The 17,907-nt window shown below is 38.8% G+C and overlaps 1 protein-coding gene across 2 annotated transcripts in view; it reads left to right on the top strand.

Moving 5' to 3' along the window:
* The window catches only part of TFEC (transcription factor EC), a gene marked incomplete at its 5' end in the record, with an annotated part of 89,738 nt that overhangs the window by 59,858 nt on the left and 11,973 nt on the right, over positions 1 to 17,907 (top strand). The window contains 3 exons of one of the 2 annotated variants that reach the window (XM_081101673.1): positions 541 to 606; positions 10,782 to 10,896; positions 13,033 to 13,089. In XM_081101673.1, the coding sequence (XP_080957799.1) occupies positions 541 to 606; positions 10,782 to 10,896; positions 13,033 to 13,089 (238 nt within the window). Of the gene's footprint in view, positions 1 to 540; positions 607 to 10,781; positions 10,897 to 13,032; positions 13,090 to 17,907 lie in introns of those variants that run through there. The other variant, XM_081101672.1, reaches the window with a different exon arrangement.

Below are 17,907 nucleotides of genomic sequence, written 5' to 3'. Positions count from 1 at the left end.
GAATCCAGTCCTGTATGATTCCAAATGCAACAAACCTACCCAATCAGCTGTGCCTGCAGCTTCAGAGGAAGTGTAGAGTCTTGGTATTTGAAGGGACATTCGCCTGATCTGATCCTCTGCCACATGCCGGCTGAGTGCTTGTTTAGCCTCTGAGTTTAGATACGTTTCCCTGTAATTTCCACCCATTAGTCTAGTTTCACCCCTTCCTTTCAAGTGACATGGTTGTGCATAGTAAGTAATTTCTTTTATCATATATAGGTATTTCTCAGTCAGGTGTCTATCAATGCTGGTGGCATTTGGCAATTTCAGTAAACTGTCATAGTTCAAGATGATTCCAGAGGGGAGGGCTGAGTAAATATTAACAACCCCCTGTGCTTGGTTGGAACTTGAAAGGACTGGTAACATCAACAAGCGAGCTTTTCTCTGCCACAGTCTAGACCAGATTAGTCTTAAAGTCCAAGGAAGAGCCAAAGTTCACCGTCATGCAGACATTTCTGCACAGCGCTGCTGCTGATGGTGTGTAAGTTTAAGGCAAAGAAAATGATGAAGGAGAAAGAGAAAACCATTGCTATTGTGAAGGTTATAGACACTTCAAAGTTGAAACTGGTGAGCAAGTACATTTTGGCATTCTTACAATGTTTGGAGATGAAACTACCTGAAATACTGAACTTAAACTTTATAAACTAATAGTCTGTGAAATAAGGAATGTACCAATAGAGCTTTGAAATGTATAATATATAATCCACTGAATTAACAAGCTTGTTTATGGACAAGATAGTTTTTAGTGCTCAGAATGCAGTAAGCTTTTTTTTAGTAAAAAAAATTTTGTGAAAAATAAAATAATGTTATATTGTGACTATTATCAAAAAGTGGAATTCCACTAATTACTTATTGCTGTGTTTATGTTAAATTAATGACTTTTTTATTCACTTAGAACTACATAAATTATATGCATATAAAGTGTATGATACAAACGTATTTACAAGTCACCATTCTCAGCCTTGTACTTTATCTTTTTATTTGAATTATAAGCCAAACAAGTACAAGGGATCTCCCACCCCTGCTCCACATGTTGTTTTCATTTACTCAGAATAGAATAATAATAGTAACAATAACACAGTGGGACTTTTCAATGTTTGTCACTCAAACTTCAAAGCTTTACTTTAGCAAACAAAGTTAGAGGGAGATCAACTGTGTGTGTCTTAAAACCGAAAAAAAGAAAAATAGTTGAATACATTTAAGTGAATAAATACCCATAAGGACAGAAAATAATATTTAAATGCCAGCTTTTCAAGTATGCATACATTGTGTATAAGCTCCTCCACAGTGCTCCCTCTTTATGCCTGAAGTTTACCTTTATTTTTGGTCTACAGTTATTTTGTCTAATAGTCTCATGCTCACTTTGACCATTTTAGGTTCACAATGAATGTCTTCACAGAAAGGCAAAATAGAGAATCCAAAGAAATCAAAATTTTCTGTTTCCCATAAAGCTCACACTAAATATATAATATAGACATAGATATATAGATATCATGCATATACATACATATATAAGGGTTCAGGATTTTTACTTTTATATTGAAAAAATATCTGGAAATTATATATACATACTTTAACATATAAGGAAAGATATGTATATATAAGAAAATAATTTCCCTTATATGTATCTTTCCTTATATGTTAATGTGTGTATACATCTTCTTATATCTTTCCTTATAATGAGATTATCTGGGAGATACTGGTAGTTATATCACACGCATTCACAAATATAGAATATGCATGATACATATGTATATATTATATCTATATGCATGTGTACAAACATATATCTCAAAAAAATTCTCTGGGTTTCAGATAAATAGTCAATTTTCAGAAATATGGTGAGTATAGACTATGGTGCCCTCTCTCTTGCTGAGTGACATACATGAATAGGTGTAGAATGATATATAAATTAAAATTTTAAATCATGGCTGGGTTAATTAGTCTTATAAAGTTTTAGTGAAGAAAATAAAGCAGACTGTCATGAGGAAGTGTGTTAGAGATGATTTGGACCTTAAATTGAGGTTAGAACATGGGTTGGATTTTGATACTTAATGAAAGAATGAGGACTTTGTGGTGCAGAAAACAGCAATTGGAAAGAATAAAACTGAGAAAATATGGCCCCATGGCTACCAACTTTTCTGAGCATTCAAAACAGTTCTTGCCATTAAAAATGTTACGGCAAGGACCCTTTCTATAATAGGGTCGGTAGTATAGAATCCAGGCTTTGTGTCAGACAGACTTAGGTTTAAATCCCAATCCCCCATTGCCGGGGTCCTACCCCAGCGGGTCCAGGGGTCCCCAAAGGTGTGGACGGAGTCGGCGAAGAAGGAATGACACGGAGACAGCATTCAGTTGATCAGCAGCCTAGCCAGGATCTCCAGCCAAGTTCTGGTCTGGATCTCCAGCGAAGTTCTGTTTAGGATCTCCAGCCAGGTTCTGTGTCCATGTTCTCTTGCTAGGTTCTCCAGCCAGGTTCTCCAGGTTCTCCAGCCAGGTTCTGTAGCCATGTTCCCTCGCTAGTTTCTCCAGCCAGGTTCTGTCCAGGTTCTCCAGCCAGGTTCAGTCACCAGGTTCTAGTCAGGTTCTCTTGCCAATTTCTGTAGTCAGGTTCAGTCCAGGATCTTTTGCCATGTTCTCTCGCTAGGTTCTGTCTCTAGGTTCTGAGGCCAGCTTCTGTCCAGGATCTTTTGCCATGTTTTCTCCAGCGAAGTTCTTCTGTCCCTAGAGAACGTTCTGTGTAGGTTCTGTTCCTAGGTTCTGTCTCTCTCTCTCTGTCTCCTTACATCTGTATTTATACCAGTTGATTCCAACCCTATCAATCTCTATTTCAAAGGTTAGGGCGTTTCTTATCTCCATTCCAGGGAGTAAGGATTATGTAGCTTAAGCATGATTGTTCGTAGTTATAGTGATTAATTACCCACCTGGCACTTAGTTGAGGGGTTTTATTCCCTCCCTAACTTCAGGGGAAAATCCCTACCTGGGGAAACAACCTTTCTCGGAGAGGTGACCTTGGTTAAAACACAGCGCCAAGAAGGTGAGCAAACACATTAAGAGCAGTATGCCATATATGCCAGGTCCCTTGAAACAGCAAGGATGGACCGGCTCCCGGCACCCCATTTATTATTATTTTTAAAATTTATCTTTATTGTTGAAAGTATTACAGATGTCCCCTTTGTTGTTTTTTTTTCCCCATTTAACCTCTCCACCCCACTCCCGCCCCTCCCAGGCCTTCACCACTCTATTTACGCATATAAGTTCCCCCATTAATCAATCCCCCCCACCCCCACCCCTCACACAGCTTTCCCTCTGAAATACATCAGTCAGCTCCATGCTTCTGTCTCTGGATATATTTTATTCATCAGTTTATTTTGTTCATTAGATTCCACATATGAGTGAGATCATGTGATACTTATTTTTCTCTGACTGGTTTATTTTGCTTAGCATGATGCTCTCCAGGTTCATCCATGCTTTTGCAAATGGTCAGAGTTCTTTCTTTTTTACAGCCATGTAGTATTTCACTGTGTAAATGCACCACAGCTTTTTTAATCCACTCAACTACTGATGGGCACTTGGGCTATTTCCAAATCCTAACCTTTGTAAAATGTGCTGCTATGAACATAGGGTGAATATATTTTTTCTGTTTGGAGTTTCAGGATTCTTAGGATATATTCCTAGAAGTGGGATCACTGGGTCAAATGGGAGTTCCAGTCTTAATTTTATTTTTGAGGCAACTCTATATTGTCTTTCACAGTGGCTGCCAACTTCCACCAAGCCCCTTATTTATATAACTGTATGGCCTTGAGATAATTACTTAGTTTTTTTTAGAGTTTTAATTATTTTATATTTAAAATAGTAATTATGATACATCTTAGAGCTATTATAAAGATTATTAGAGATGTTATTAGTTATTATTATAAAGCATGCTTAGCTTAATAGCTGGCAAAAATAAATATTCAACTATCTATGACAAAGTATATCTGTTATGATGTTTATATTTTATTTTTTAAATATTCTATGTATGAATTCATAGATTCTTTGTGGAAATACTGTTCCCTCGCCCTCTCCCTCCCACTGGAGTCTGAAATCTTTTGTTGGAGGCCATGACTTAGGGAATGTGTATGTGGTGATGAGAAATCTTAAAAAAACTTGACAATAGTGTTAAATAATGTTGACTAGATATGTAGGGCCAATATGATTTTGAAAGCTAGATAAAAGAGTTTGAGTTTAATATATGAGTTAAAGAGGAGATATTTTATACTTTAGATTTTGAGCTAGAATAAATCAGAGGAAGTTGTATATTTTAAACAGAAGTTGGTCTTAGAGGAGTAGTTGGGAATTGAGAGGATTAGAGGGATACTAGATAAAGGGACATAATTTATGCTTGCAGCCCTACAGATCATGAGGTACAAGAACAGAGAAAACAATTTAAACTGATAAATTATCCTATATAATAAAAGCCCAGCAGCCAAACAGTGGAACGACCAGAACAACCAGTCGACCAGTCACTATGACATGCACTGACCACCAGGGGCAGATGCCCAACGCAGGAGCTGCCCCCTGGTGGTCAGTGCGCTCCCACAGGGGGAGCGCCGCTCTGCTGACTGGAATGAGCAATGCTCCCACAGCAAGCCAATCCCCTCTGGCCATGCTCCCCACCAGTGCACAATCCTGTGCACCGGGCCTCTAGTTTAAAAAACAAAAACAAAAAAAACATGCAAAAGTGGGTAATAGATCAAATATAGTGTATAGAAAGGAAAGAGAAAAAAACAGTTGGGAAAAGACGTGGAATTTTAGGTCAGATTACTTATGTTATCCTTCAGTATGTTTGGCCCAATAAGAGTAAATGGATATATGAACATTTTCATTAGATGTCTCTACAATAATTTCGGATGTAAATTTTATTTTTTTCATATGTAAGCATTGATTTTAAACATAGGCAAAGCTAAAGTTTTCTAGGATTATGAAAAATTGTCTTCTCAAAAACTAAGAGTTTTATTAAAAATGGGGTTGAATTCTATCAGATACTTTTTCTGAATCTACTGAGATGATCACAGATTTATTTTTATCTTTGAACATCCTAAAATGTATTTATGGGAAACACAACTTGATTATAGAAACTTATCCTATTAAATTTTCTTGGATTCATATAGCTACTAAAATTTTGCTTAAGATTTATAGTCATAAGTGAAAAGGGCCTATAATTTTTCTTTTCATAATGTCTTTGTATGATTTAAGTCTCGTTGAATTGGGACATATTCCCTCTTGTCTCTGTTGTCTGGAAATGTTTGTACAAAATTGGGATTTTTTTTTCTTGAAAATGTAACACTTTTGCCCATAAAACCATCATGTCCAGATTTTTTATGTACAATATGTTCAAAGTTTATTTTGATAGCTTTAATATTCAAAAGACTGTTCAAGCTATTAATTTGTTTTTCAGTCAGTTCCACTAAATAATACTTTTTAAAATTTATCTTTAGTGTTGAAAGTAGTACCAATGTCTTTTTTTTTCCCCCATTGACCCCCTCCATCCTGCACCCACCCCTCTCAGGCCTTCACTACACTATTGTCTGTGTCCATAGGCTATGCATATATGCATATAAGGTATTTTTTAAGAAAAAATATGCACTTTGTCTAAGCATTCACAAGCATTGCCAAATTATCGTGGGTAATATCTCTTATTACCTTTTAAATTATGGTAAAAATGTACATAAAATTTTCCGTTATATACAGTTTAAAGTGTATAATTCAGTGGCATTAAATAAGTTGAAAATGCTGTGCACCCATCAACACTACTTCCAGAGTCTTTTCATCATCCCCAAACAGAAACTGCATCCATTAAACAATAGCCACCCATGTACCCCTGCCCCTCAGCCTCTAGTAAGTTCTACTTCCTGACTGTATGATTTTGCCTAATTTGATACCTCTTATGAGGTATTATATGGAATCATATAATATTTGCTTTTTTTTCTGTCTGACCTATTTTACTTAGCATAATGTTTAAAGATTCATCCATGTCATAACATGATCGGGATTTTATTTCTTTTTAAGGCTTTATAATATTCTGTTATGATATATACACATTTTATTTATCCATTCATCTATTAATGGGCATATAGGTTATTTCTATCCTTTGTCTACTATGAATAGTGTTAGTATAAACATTGGTGTGCAAGTATCTGTTTAGGTCTCTGCTTTTAATTTTTTTTGGTATACTAGTATTCAGAGAGGTGGAATTGCTGTAATTCTACATTGAACTTTTTGAGAAAAGGTCATACTGTTTTCCACAATGGCTACGTCATTTCACTCCCAGCGGCAATGCACCAGGGTTCCAATTTCTCCACATTGTCACCACTTGTTATTTTCCTTTCATTTGATAAGTCATCTTAATGAGTGTGAAGTGGTATCTCATAATTTTTAAGATGACATTTTTTTTAATTTAAATTTTTTATTGTTGACACTCTGGGAGATGTCCCCTATTATCACCAACTTTGCCCTCCTCTACACAGTCCTCACCCCTGTTCCTGGGCCCTCACCATACTATTGTCTGTGTTCATGGGCTATGCATATACTGTATGTTTTTTAGGAGCTGATCTCTTCAATTTCTTTTATCCATTCCCCCCACCACCTTCCCCTATGACATTTGTCAGTGTATTCCTTTTGTTCTAGTTTGTTTGTCAGTTTATATTCTTCATTAGGTTCCACAGATTAGTGAGAACATATGGTATCTGTTTTTCTATGACTGGCTTATTACATTTAGTATAATAATCTCCAGATCCATCCATACTTACGCAAAAGGTAAGAGGTTTTTTGTTTGTTTGTTTGTTTGTTTTTTACAGCTGTGTAGTATTCCATTGTGTAAATATACCACAGCATTTTATTCACTTATTTGCTGATGGGCACTTGGGCTGTTACCAGATCTTGGCTATTGTAAATAAGTCTGCTATGAACATAGGGGTGCATACATTCTTTCTGATTGGTGTTTGAGGATCCTTAAGGATCCTTAAGATATATATTTAGAAGTGGGATTGCTGGGTCAAATGGGAGTTCCATTTTTAATTTTTTGAGGAAACTCCATACCGTTTTCCACAGTGGCTGCACCAGTCTGCATCTCCACCAGCAGTGCACTAGGATCCCAGTTTCTCCACTTCCCTGCCAGCATTTGTTTGCTGATTTATTGATAGTTGCCATTCTGAACAGTTGTGAGGTGATACCTCATTGTAGTTTTAATTTGCCTCTCTCTGATGATTAATGACCTTGAGCATTTTTTCCATATGTGTATTGGCCGTCTGTATGTCCTGCTTGGAGAGGTGTCTATTCAGGTTCTTTGCCCATTTTTATATTTGATTATCTGTCTCCCTTTTGTTGAGTTTTATAAGTTCTGTATATATTTTGGAGATTAACCCCTTATCAGATGAATAATTGGTGGATAGGTTCCCTCATACACTGGGATCTCCTTTGGCTTTGTTGATGATTTAATTTGCTGTGTGAAGCTTTTTAGTTTGATGTAGTCTCCTTCATTTATTTTTTTTCCTTGTCCTCAGAGACTTATTGTAGCAAAAAGATTATGACAAGAGATGTCTGAGCTTTTACTGTCTGTTGTTCTTCTAATACGGCTATGGTTTCATGGCTTACAGTTAAGTCTTTCACCCATTTTGAGTTTATTCTTCTTTATGGTGTAAGTTGGGGATCCAGTTTCATTTTTTTTTTTTTTTTTGCATTTACCTGTCCAATTTTTCAACATCATTTATTAAAGAGACTATCTTGACTCCATTGTATGCTCTTGCCTCCTTTGTCAAATATTATTTGACTTATAAAGGCCATGGGTTGATTTCTGGGCTATTTTGTTCCATTGGTCTGTATGCCTCTTCTTGTTCCAGAACCAAGCTGTTTTGATGACAGTTGCTTTGTAATATAGTTTGATATACGGTATTGTGATACCTCCAACTTTGTTCTTCTTTCTCAAGATTGCTGATATTATTCAGGGTCTTTTTGGTTCCACATAGTTTTTGGAATATTTGTTCTAGATCTGTGAAATATGCCATTAGTATTTTAATTGGGATTGCATTGAATATACAGATTGCTTTGAGTAGTATGGACATTTTAATGATGCTAATTTCTTACATCTTCCAATGCATGTACATGGTATATGCTTCTACTTGTTTGCATTTTCCTCAGTTTCTTTCTTCAGTGTCCTATAGTTTTCAAGTCTTTTACCCATTGGTTAAGTTTATTCCTAGGTATGTTATTTATTTGTTGTTATTGCAATGGAAATGGAATAGTTATCCAGCTGGCATGACTCAGGGGTTGAGTGTTGACCTATGCATCAGGAGGTCATGGTTTGATTCCCGGTCAGGACACAGGCCTGGGTTGTGGGCTTGATTCTCAGTATGGGGCATGCTGGAGGCAGCCGGTCAATGATTCTTTCTCATTATTGATGTTAATATCTCTCTCTCCCTCTCCCTTACTCTCTGAAATCAATAATTAAAACATATTAAAAAATGTTTTTTAAAAGAAATGGGATTGTTTTCTTATTATATTTCCCTGTGAGTTTATTATCTATACTAATAAAAGGGCAATACGCTAATTAGACGGGATAGACCAGACATCTTCTGGACATCATTCTGGATGTCCTTCCTGACAAAGCTGGGACATAGCAGGAATGCAAACCATCAGTGGCCCCTCGCCCAGGCCAGCCAGCCCCCCCAAAAAGGGACCCCCCACCCCAATCAGGGACATGGCTAGCCTACAAACCACCCATGGTCCCTCGCCCAGATTGGCCCCATCCCCCAGCAGTGCCCCCCACCCAGATCGGGGGGATGGCCGGCCTGCAAACTCCATGGCCCTCACCCTGACTAGCGCCTCACCCCGATCCGGGGCCCCCTTCAAGGCAGGCCAGTCGGCCCCCAAACATGCACCAGGCCTCTATCCTATATAATAAAAGGGTAATATGCAAATTGACCCTAATGGCAGAACAACCAGAATGACCACTGGACCAGTCACTATGAGGCGCAGTGACCACCTCTTGGTCCCTTTCCCCAGCTAGCAGGCCCTGATAGCCTGATGGCCACCTGCAGCAGGGGTGGGGCTGGTGAGCAGGAGGGAACAGCCAACCTCTCGGTCCCTTCCCCTGGCCGTCAGGCACTGATCACCTGATGGTGAACGGAGAACTGGGGGTTGATGGTGGCGGGGGGTGGGACCGGATGTGAGCATCTGGGAAAGATGGCTCTGATCACAGGCCAGGCTTAGAGACCATACCCACACATGGATTTCATGTGCCGGGCCTCTAGTTGGTGTATAAAAATACCACCCATTTCTGGATATTAATTTTGTATCCTGCTACTTTGCTAATTCATTTATTAGATCTAGTAGTTTTTGGTGGAGTATTATGGTTTTCTATGTATAGTATCATGCCATCTGAAAAAAAATGACAGTTTTACTCCCTCTTTTCTCATTTGGATGCCTTTTAATTTTTCTTCTTGTCTGATCATTGTGGCCAGGAATTCTAACACTACACTGAATAAGAGTGTTGAAAGTAGACATCCCTCTCTTGTTCCTAATTTTAAAGGAAAATCTTTTTGCTTTTGCCCATTGAGTATGATATTGACTATAGGTTTTTTTAGACATGAGAAGATGCTAGGTCTGCTTTCAATATGTAAATATCAATTGAATCTATCTGATCCAGTGTGTTAAGCTCACTGTTTTCTTCTTGGTTTTTTGTCTGGAAGATTTATCCAGTTTTTATATTGGGGTGTTAAAGTCCCCTGTTACGACACTATTGCTGCCAATCTCTCCCTTGAAGTCCACTAAGAGTTGTTTTTTTTTTTTTTTTTTTTTTGTGTGTGTGTGTGTGTGTGTTTATATATATTTAGGTGTTCCTATATTTGATGCATATGTTTTCAAGGTTTATTTCCTCATATTCATAGATCCCTTTAGTATTAGGTAGTTACCTTTTTTCTCTTTTATGGTCTTTGTTTTGAATTCTATTTTGTCAGTTGTAAGTATTGCTATACTAGGATTTTTGTTTGTTTATTTCCATTGCATGGAATATTTTTTTTCTATCCCTTCACTTTCAGTCTGGGTGAAGACTTTTCTTCTGAGGTGGGTCTCTTGTGCACAGCATATATATCGTCATGTTTTCTTATCCATTCAACTACCCTGTCTTTTGATTGGAGCATTTCTTCCATTTACATTTAAGGTTATTATTTATAATCGGTCCGGTGCACAAAATTCCGGTGTCCCTCAGCCCAGATTGTGAGAGGGTGCAGGGCAGGCCAAGGGACCCCACCAGTGCACGATCAGGGTTGGGGAGGGACACAGGAGATTGGATCATGGGAGGGCTCCAGGGTGTGTCTGGCCCACCTTGCTCAGTCCCGATTGGCCGGACCTCAGCAGCAAGCTAACCTACCAGTCGGAGCATCTGCCCCCCCCATGCACATCGTAATGACTGGTTGACCGGTCAACTCTCTGCCCCCTGGTGGTGAGTGCATGTCATAGCAAGTGGTTAAGGGGCCTTAGCATATTATGCTTTGATTGGTTAAATGGTCGACTAAAAGATGGGACACTTAACATATTAGGCTCTTATTACATAGGATAGGTACTTAAAAGTACATTCATACTATTATTTAAAATTAAAATATATGCTATAAATTATTTTCAAATAGCAAATTTAAAATACACAACTAAGTATACCAATGCCCAAAGAAGTTTTAATTGATCATTTCTTTCTTTTTTCTCTAAAGTTATCTGGAAATATTTTGGATGTGTATAGTGGTGAGCAGGGAATTTCATCAGTTAATATGGGCCTTACAAATGCTTCCTGTTCGAGGAGTTTATCAATGAAAAAAGAAATTACAGGTAATGTTGTTTTTATAGTTTTATCCTTTTGTAGTCAACTATGTAAGAAAGGTATAGCATATATTACCTAGCTAAATAAAAATGTAAAAGTATTAACAAATTTGTCAGTTAAAATGGGGGACATTTAAAGAGTATAACTTAGTGTTCAATAAATATAAATATAAAGGTCTTTATGTAATATAGGCTAATTTTGATATTAAATAGATTCAATTTGTTAACATGGTTGAAAAATGATAGATTAATAGATTGGGGAAATTAGTACTTTTGTATGTAGACTTTGATATAAAATAAGTAGTTAGATTTTCCCATTTAGCTTGTTTTATGAATTTCTTAATAGACTCACATTTAATTTCTCAAGTGGATAAAAACACCTCTCTTTTAAATAATATTTTTCAAAATTGTTACAGTTCAAAGGCATTATAGGACCATTGTCATGTTTCTTCAATATAGAGATGAGAAAACCAGTGGTTAGAGGAGTTATATTCCTAAAATCATCCAGCTGAGTAGAGGAAGAAATGGATCAAACAAGGGTTCCTTGACTTATATGTCCAGTGTTAGTTTCTCCATATGTGGAATCTAATGAACAAAATAGATTCAGAAACACAGAAGCATGGGACAGACTGTCGAATCTCAGAGGGAAGGTGGGGAGGGAGGGTGGGAAGAGATAAACCAAAGATCTTGTATGCATATATGCACAACCCATGGACACAGTCAATAGGGTGGTGAAGGCCTGGGACAGGGGCAGGCTAGAAGAGGTCAATGTGGGGAAAAGGGGGACACATATAATACTTTTAACAATAAAGATTAAAAAAAGAATAAAATAAAATTCAGTTGACATTTCTTTAATACATTTTTTTATTTAGTTTGGAGCCCAAACATTGTTCTTTAATAATTTTTACACTGTTAATATTAACATTTTTAGTAAATATAAGATGTCCATTCTGGAAGTCTAATCAATAACTTACAAATATCTATGCATTCAAATAATTTAAACTAAAATTAATGACTATAGTTTGAAATGAACACATTTAAATAAATGTATTCATGTATTACTTAGTTTAAAAACTAGAATAATTCAAGGAACACTGTATTAATTATCTATTGCTATATAACAAATTATCCCCAAACATAGCAACTTGAAATAATAAACATGTATGATCTCACATAATCTCCATGGGGACAGAAATCCAGTAATGACTTAGGAGATTGGCTCTAACTGAGTTTCTCATAAGCTATACTCAAGATGTTTGCTGGAGATAGACATTTGACACTAGATTGGCTGGAGGATGTGTTCCCAAGGTGGTTTTCTCAAAGATCTTGAGTATTAGTGCTGCTTGTTGGCAGGAGATCCTGATATTTTACAATGTGGAGATCCATAGGGCTGCTCAAATGTCATCATGACATGACAAGTGGTGACCCAAGACACAGCAAATTGGTAGCTGAAAATGTCTTTTATGACCTAGTCTTGGTAGCCACATGCCATTTTCACAATATTCTATTGGTTTCACTGGTCAATCCCTATTAAAATGAGAGGGAATTACCAAATCTGTAAATATCATGAATGAGAATCATTGTGGGCTATGTTGGAGGCTTTCACAAATGCTCACAACCACGTAGCATATAAAGTGTCATTTATTGGAAGTGTGGAATTGTTTGATAGCAATATATAAAAAATGTACTTAGCTCCCAAACTTAGATTGTAGAAATCATAATTATTTATGAAACATGTATGTTGTAGAAGTTTAGGTTGGAAAAAAGTTGAATAGGCTTAAAGTTCTGGAAATAATAATGATTGAGCAGTTTAATATTTGCTGTGCATTATACCTCTTTTAATCATCTCAATATTATACCAGTTTTGAAGATGAAGAGCCCGAGACACAGAGAATTTAGATAATAGATCACATGGCTCTTAAACAGAGGGCCAGAATACGAATTCAGGTTTTACTACTCAAAGTCTAATGAGTTTGCCGTTGCCTCCTACTAAGAGCACTATGCTTCATTTTCTAAATATCTGCATAAAAATATACCATTTGAAGCAAGTAATATTATATTTTTACCTAATATTCCTAAATTATGTTGATTAAAGGGGTATGAAGTAGAACTAAGAATTGTTTTAACTATCTTCCTTTTGATCAGAAACTGATACTCGAGCTTTGGCAAAAGAGAGACAAAAAAAGGACAACCACAACCTCAGTGAGTATATTTTCCTTTTTTTCCGAAAAAAAGTAAGTAATGCAAGAGGTAAAATGGAGGTAAAATATGTGGTCATTCATTGTCGCTCCATAAGTATTTTGAGGTCATATGACAAAAATTAATAGTACACGCTCATACTTGAGCTATTTGGGGAAATTTAATGATGTGGACTCTCAGAAAAGCTATACTCTTTTACAAAGTGAGACATCTCAAATTCTCTACTTGGTCACTTTAGCTCAAGAAGGCTGTGTGTGAAGGAGATGAGTGCATTTAGTTACATTTGAACTCTGTTGTGACTCAAAGGTGTAAAAAGTTAAAAGTGACTTTAGAAAGTGTTCACCACTTAAATAACAAGAAACATAACTCCAGGTTCTTATCTTCCTGTCAATCTTCTCTTTCCTTCCTCATGATAGGTTATTTGAAAAGGATCACTTACGTTGGATTGCTGAATTCCACCTGTCCAAAAAAATGTCTCGGATGCCTTCCAAGGGGTCCAGTTTAACTCTGGTAACAGGTCCCATGAGATGAAGCAATACAAGCAAATGAAGCAGCATAGCAGCAATGCTGAGCTAGGCAGTGTTTGGTCATCTTTCAAGTGCTTAACTGTCTCACCTGAGCTTGACCAATTGAGTATGAAGTCTTTTTGATCTGGGACCCGAATCACAAAATGAGGAAAAAATAAAATAAAATAAAATAAAAATAATAAATCCTCTAAAACAAACCAGGAATTTCCTCACATGTGATTAGCTGGAATGGATTCTGCACAAGCCTGCACCTGTTCACATGCACCTGCCTGTGTCACAGAGTACTCAGTTTGCTGACTATGTGACTGAGGAATGGGCTGGCAAGACGTTATAACAGTCGTTGGAACAGGTGTGATGAGAGGAATTATCTGATTCTGACAGTGCTTAGTGGCAGAGCAGGTACACTTTGGTCCAGATTATGAGACAGGTAGAACATGAGTAACGAGAGCTAATTATTGATAGAAAGAATTAATACATGAAGGAACCATGGGCTTCTCTCCTAGTTTTAGCCTGATAACTATTACACTCCTTGCTTTTTTCTTCACTCTTATGTCTACAGCTTAAACAACTGGCCATCCTATCTAATAAAAGGGAAACATGGTAATTAGCCATACTTCCGCTACCCTTCCCAATGGCTAATCAGGGCGATATGCAAATTAACTGCCAGCCAAGATGGCGGCCAGCAGCCAGGCAGCTGGAAGCGAACATGAGGCTTGCTTCCTTCAGTGACGGAGGACTCCAACGTTCCCCGCCTGCCGCTGCCGGCCTCTGAGCTTGCAGTTTGAAACATTGTTACAAATATAGAAGCTAAACAAAACCTCAGAAACCTGCTTTCAGCCAGCCGGGATCTCAGAGCTGGAGTTGAAACAGTGTTTCGATTATAGAACCCAAACAAACCAGATACCCGCTTTCAGCAGCAGAGGCCTAAGAGCTGGAGCCAAGCCTCAGAGCTAAAGCTGGCCCAGAATAAAAAAAAAAAAAAAAAGGAGCGGTTGGGAGCTTCAGTCACCCACCAGCCTGAAAACAGCCCTCAGGCCCTCACCCAGACTGGCCAGGCACCCCAGTGGGGACCCCCACACTGAAGGGTGTGTGACCAGCTGCAAACACTCATCATACCCTCACCCACCCTGATCCAGGACACCATTCAGGGCAAACCAGCCGGCCCCCACCCATGTACCAGGCCTCTGTCCTATATAGTAAAAGGGTAATATGCCTCCCAGCACCAGGATCAGCGGAGCCGCGAGGCCTCCCAGCACCGGGATCAGCATGACAGGGGGCAGTGCCCAGACCCCCTGATCTCCCGGCGCCTCTGTGTGTGACAGGGGGCGGGGCCACAACCTCCCTATCGGCCCTGCTTTGTTCGTGACAGGGGAAAGCTCCCCAACCCCCTGATCGCCCTGCGGCTCTGTGTGTGACAGGCTGCGGTGCCCCAACCCCCTGATCGGCCCTTCTCTGTGTGTGACAGGGTGCGGCACCTCAACCGCCCCCCACGGGCCCTGGTCTGTGGGTGACGGGGTAGAGCCATAACCTCCCCATCGGCCCTGCCCTGAGTGTGACAGGGTGCGGCGCCCATACCCCCTGATCCGCCCTGCTCTGTGTGTGACAGGGAGCGGTGCCCCAACTCCCCTATTGGCCCTACTCTGTGAGTGACATGGGGGAGCTCCTCACCCCCCTGATCGACCCTGCTCTGTGTGTGACAGGGTACGGAGCCCCAACCCCCCTGATGGGCCCTGCTCTGTGAGTGACAGGGGGTAGTGCCCCAACCCCCTGATCCACCCTGCTCTGTGCGTGACAGGGGGTGGCGCCGCTACCTCCCCATTGACCCTGCCTTGAGTGTGACAGGGGGCGGTGCCCCAACCACCCAATCGGCCCTACCCTGAGCGTGACTGAGGGTGGCATCGAACCTCCCAATCCGCCCTGCTCTGTGCATGACAGGGGCCGGTGCCCCAACTCCCCAATCAGCCCTGCTCTGAGTCCGACCAGGGGCTGCACCTAGGGATTGGGCCTGCCCTCTGCCACCTGGGAGCAGGTCTAAGCCAACAGGTCTTTATCTCCTGAGGGGTCCCAGACTGCGAGAGGGCACAGGCTGGGCTGAGGGACCCCCCCTCCCCCCCGAGTGCACAAATTTTTGTGCACCGGGCCTTTAGTTTAATATAAAGTATGATATGTGCCTGGTATGTCCATTATTGAAGTATTTTCTAATCTGGCTTTCCTTACTGATTAATCTTGCTTTTTGGAGATATCAGAGTTAAAATATTGATTCACATTTTAAATACGAGGAATCTAGGACAACTCCTAATATTTGTGAAGATTGTGTCAGGAAGACAGAAGTCCCACTTACCAGATGCCTTAGTATTTAAAAGCTAGAAATGCTAAAAAATAAAATAAAATAAAATCTTTTCTATCTTTCCTGAGTGTTAGAAGGCCAGGTGTGAATTTAAAATTCTCAGATCCTCAGAGTTCTGAGTGGGAATGTTAGGGCGTGGAGATGTCAGCCCATCTCACCTGTCTTCACCCCATATTTCATTCTTATGTTACCTGTGGCCTCAGGCATGAGTGTGAACACCTCATCCAATACATGGAAGCTCCATGCAAATCTCTGCAAACAACTGCCCCTTGTCCATATCCTGGGCCTAGGGGTGAGCACACTAATGCCACATTCCCCGCTCAGGAAGAGGGACCTGGAACGTGGCCTGCCCAGGCTCTGGAAGTGGGCCTAGGGTGTTTGCAAAGTACTCAGTGGTGTAGATTAGAAGGGGTTCATTTGGCCCTGTGGCTGCCTTGCTCAGTGGGGATGGGAGTGATGAGAAAAGGCAAAAGTGATTCCTCCTAAGTGTGGATAGGGCCCCTTTTGCCTGGATCTAAGGACAGGAATGACCAAACATATCAAAAACATTGTGAAGAGTGAAACCAGACCAGCCATGAAATAACCTAGCAATTTTTTAAAACTTGACTCTTTTAAAAGTAGCTAATATTGATATGAAAACATTGAGAAATTAAAGATCTCATTATAATTAGTCATTAAACATGTATTGAGCACAGTCTAAATTGAGTAGAAATCTTTGATATTTTACATACAGTGCATTTAAATAATAGATGTTTGGAGAAATATTATAGAACTCACCCCCCCTCCCCCTTATTCTGAGATAAAATTGGGAACATCCTTCATAGCTGTTACTCATTTCATGTTTAAAACTCTTTTTTATAATATAGGAGTGAGTATGTGTGAACATAGAATTATTAATAAATTCTCACTGTGAAATATATATGTATTTTTTAACAGTTTTAACTTTATTTTCTTTTCAGTGTTTTGTTTTTTTTTTTAATGTCCTGTCATTGTTTTTTGAATCACATGTACAGGAAAAATAATATTGATAATTAGGCAAAATAAACTCTCTCAAAAATCAATTATATTCTAATTTCAGAGGAATTTCAATGTATTATTCCTGAAGGTCAAATCCACTCATGGTAAATTGCTTTGTAGAGTAGGTTCACCAAGACAATTGATAATATTTCATGACTTTCTGTGTTTCTGGTAGCAGATCTTAATTTTCAAACATGTATTGTTTAAGTATTTTCCAATATTTTATATATGATTTTCTTTTTCTTCCTGACATTTTTCTGCTTCAGTTCCCTGTACCAGACTATAAGACTATGCTATACTCTATGACTGCTCTTAGAGGAGGACAATATAGGAAACTACATATTTGTGTATTTGGCAATTATTGAACATTTATTAGATGCACTAAATTTCCATTAGCAATAAATGCATAGAAATTCAAACAGAGAAGACAGTCTTTGAATAAGAACCCATATCAGTAGTTCTCAAAGTGTGGGCCCTAGACAAACAGCATGACCCAGAAGCTGGTTATAAATGCAAATTCATGGGCCCAACCATGACCTAGTAAAAGCAGAATCTCTACATGTGGGGTACAAATCTATTTTAACAATACTTCCAGGTATGTCTGATGCACATCAAAGTTTGAAAATCACTGCTCTATATATTATTGAGAAAATTTAAATTAGAAAAATATATTTACAGTCTAATCACTATAGATTTATTTAGTTCCTCCTGTATGCCAAGCACTCTAGGGTTATAAAAATGAGAAAGAAATTGTCTCTGCCCTCAATAGGTCATAGTCTAGTTGGGCACATGCAGCAACTATGTGCCAAACTTTGTGTTAGGGCCGGAAGTATATAAGAAGAGTTAAGTATGGTGCAGACATCAAAAGATTATAATTCTTTGGACTGACAAATGCATATGTGTGAAATATATATATATATATATATATAT

The sequence above is a fragment of the Myotis nattereri genome (assembly GCF_964212035.1).
Source record: "Myotis nattereri genome assembly, chromosome: 11".
Lineage (NCBI taxonomy): Eukaryota > Metazoa > Chordata > Mammalia > Chiroptera > Vespertilionidae > Myotis > Myotis nattereri.
This window is presented reverse-complemented; position numbering and strand designations above follow the sequence as displayed.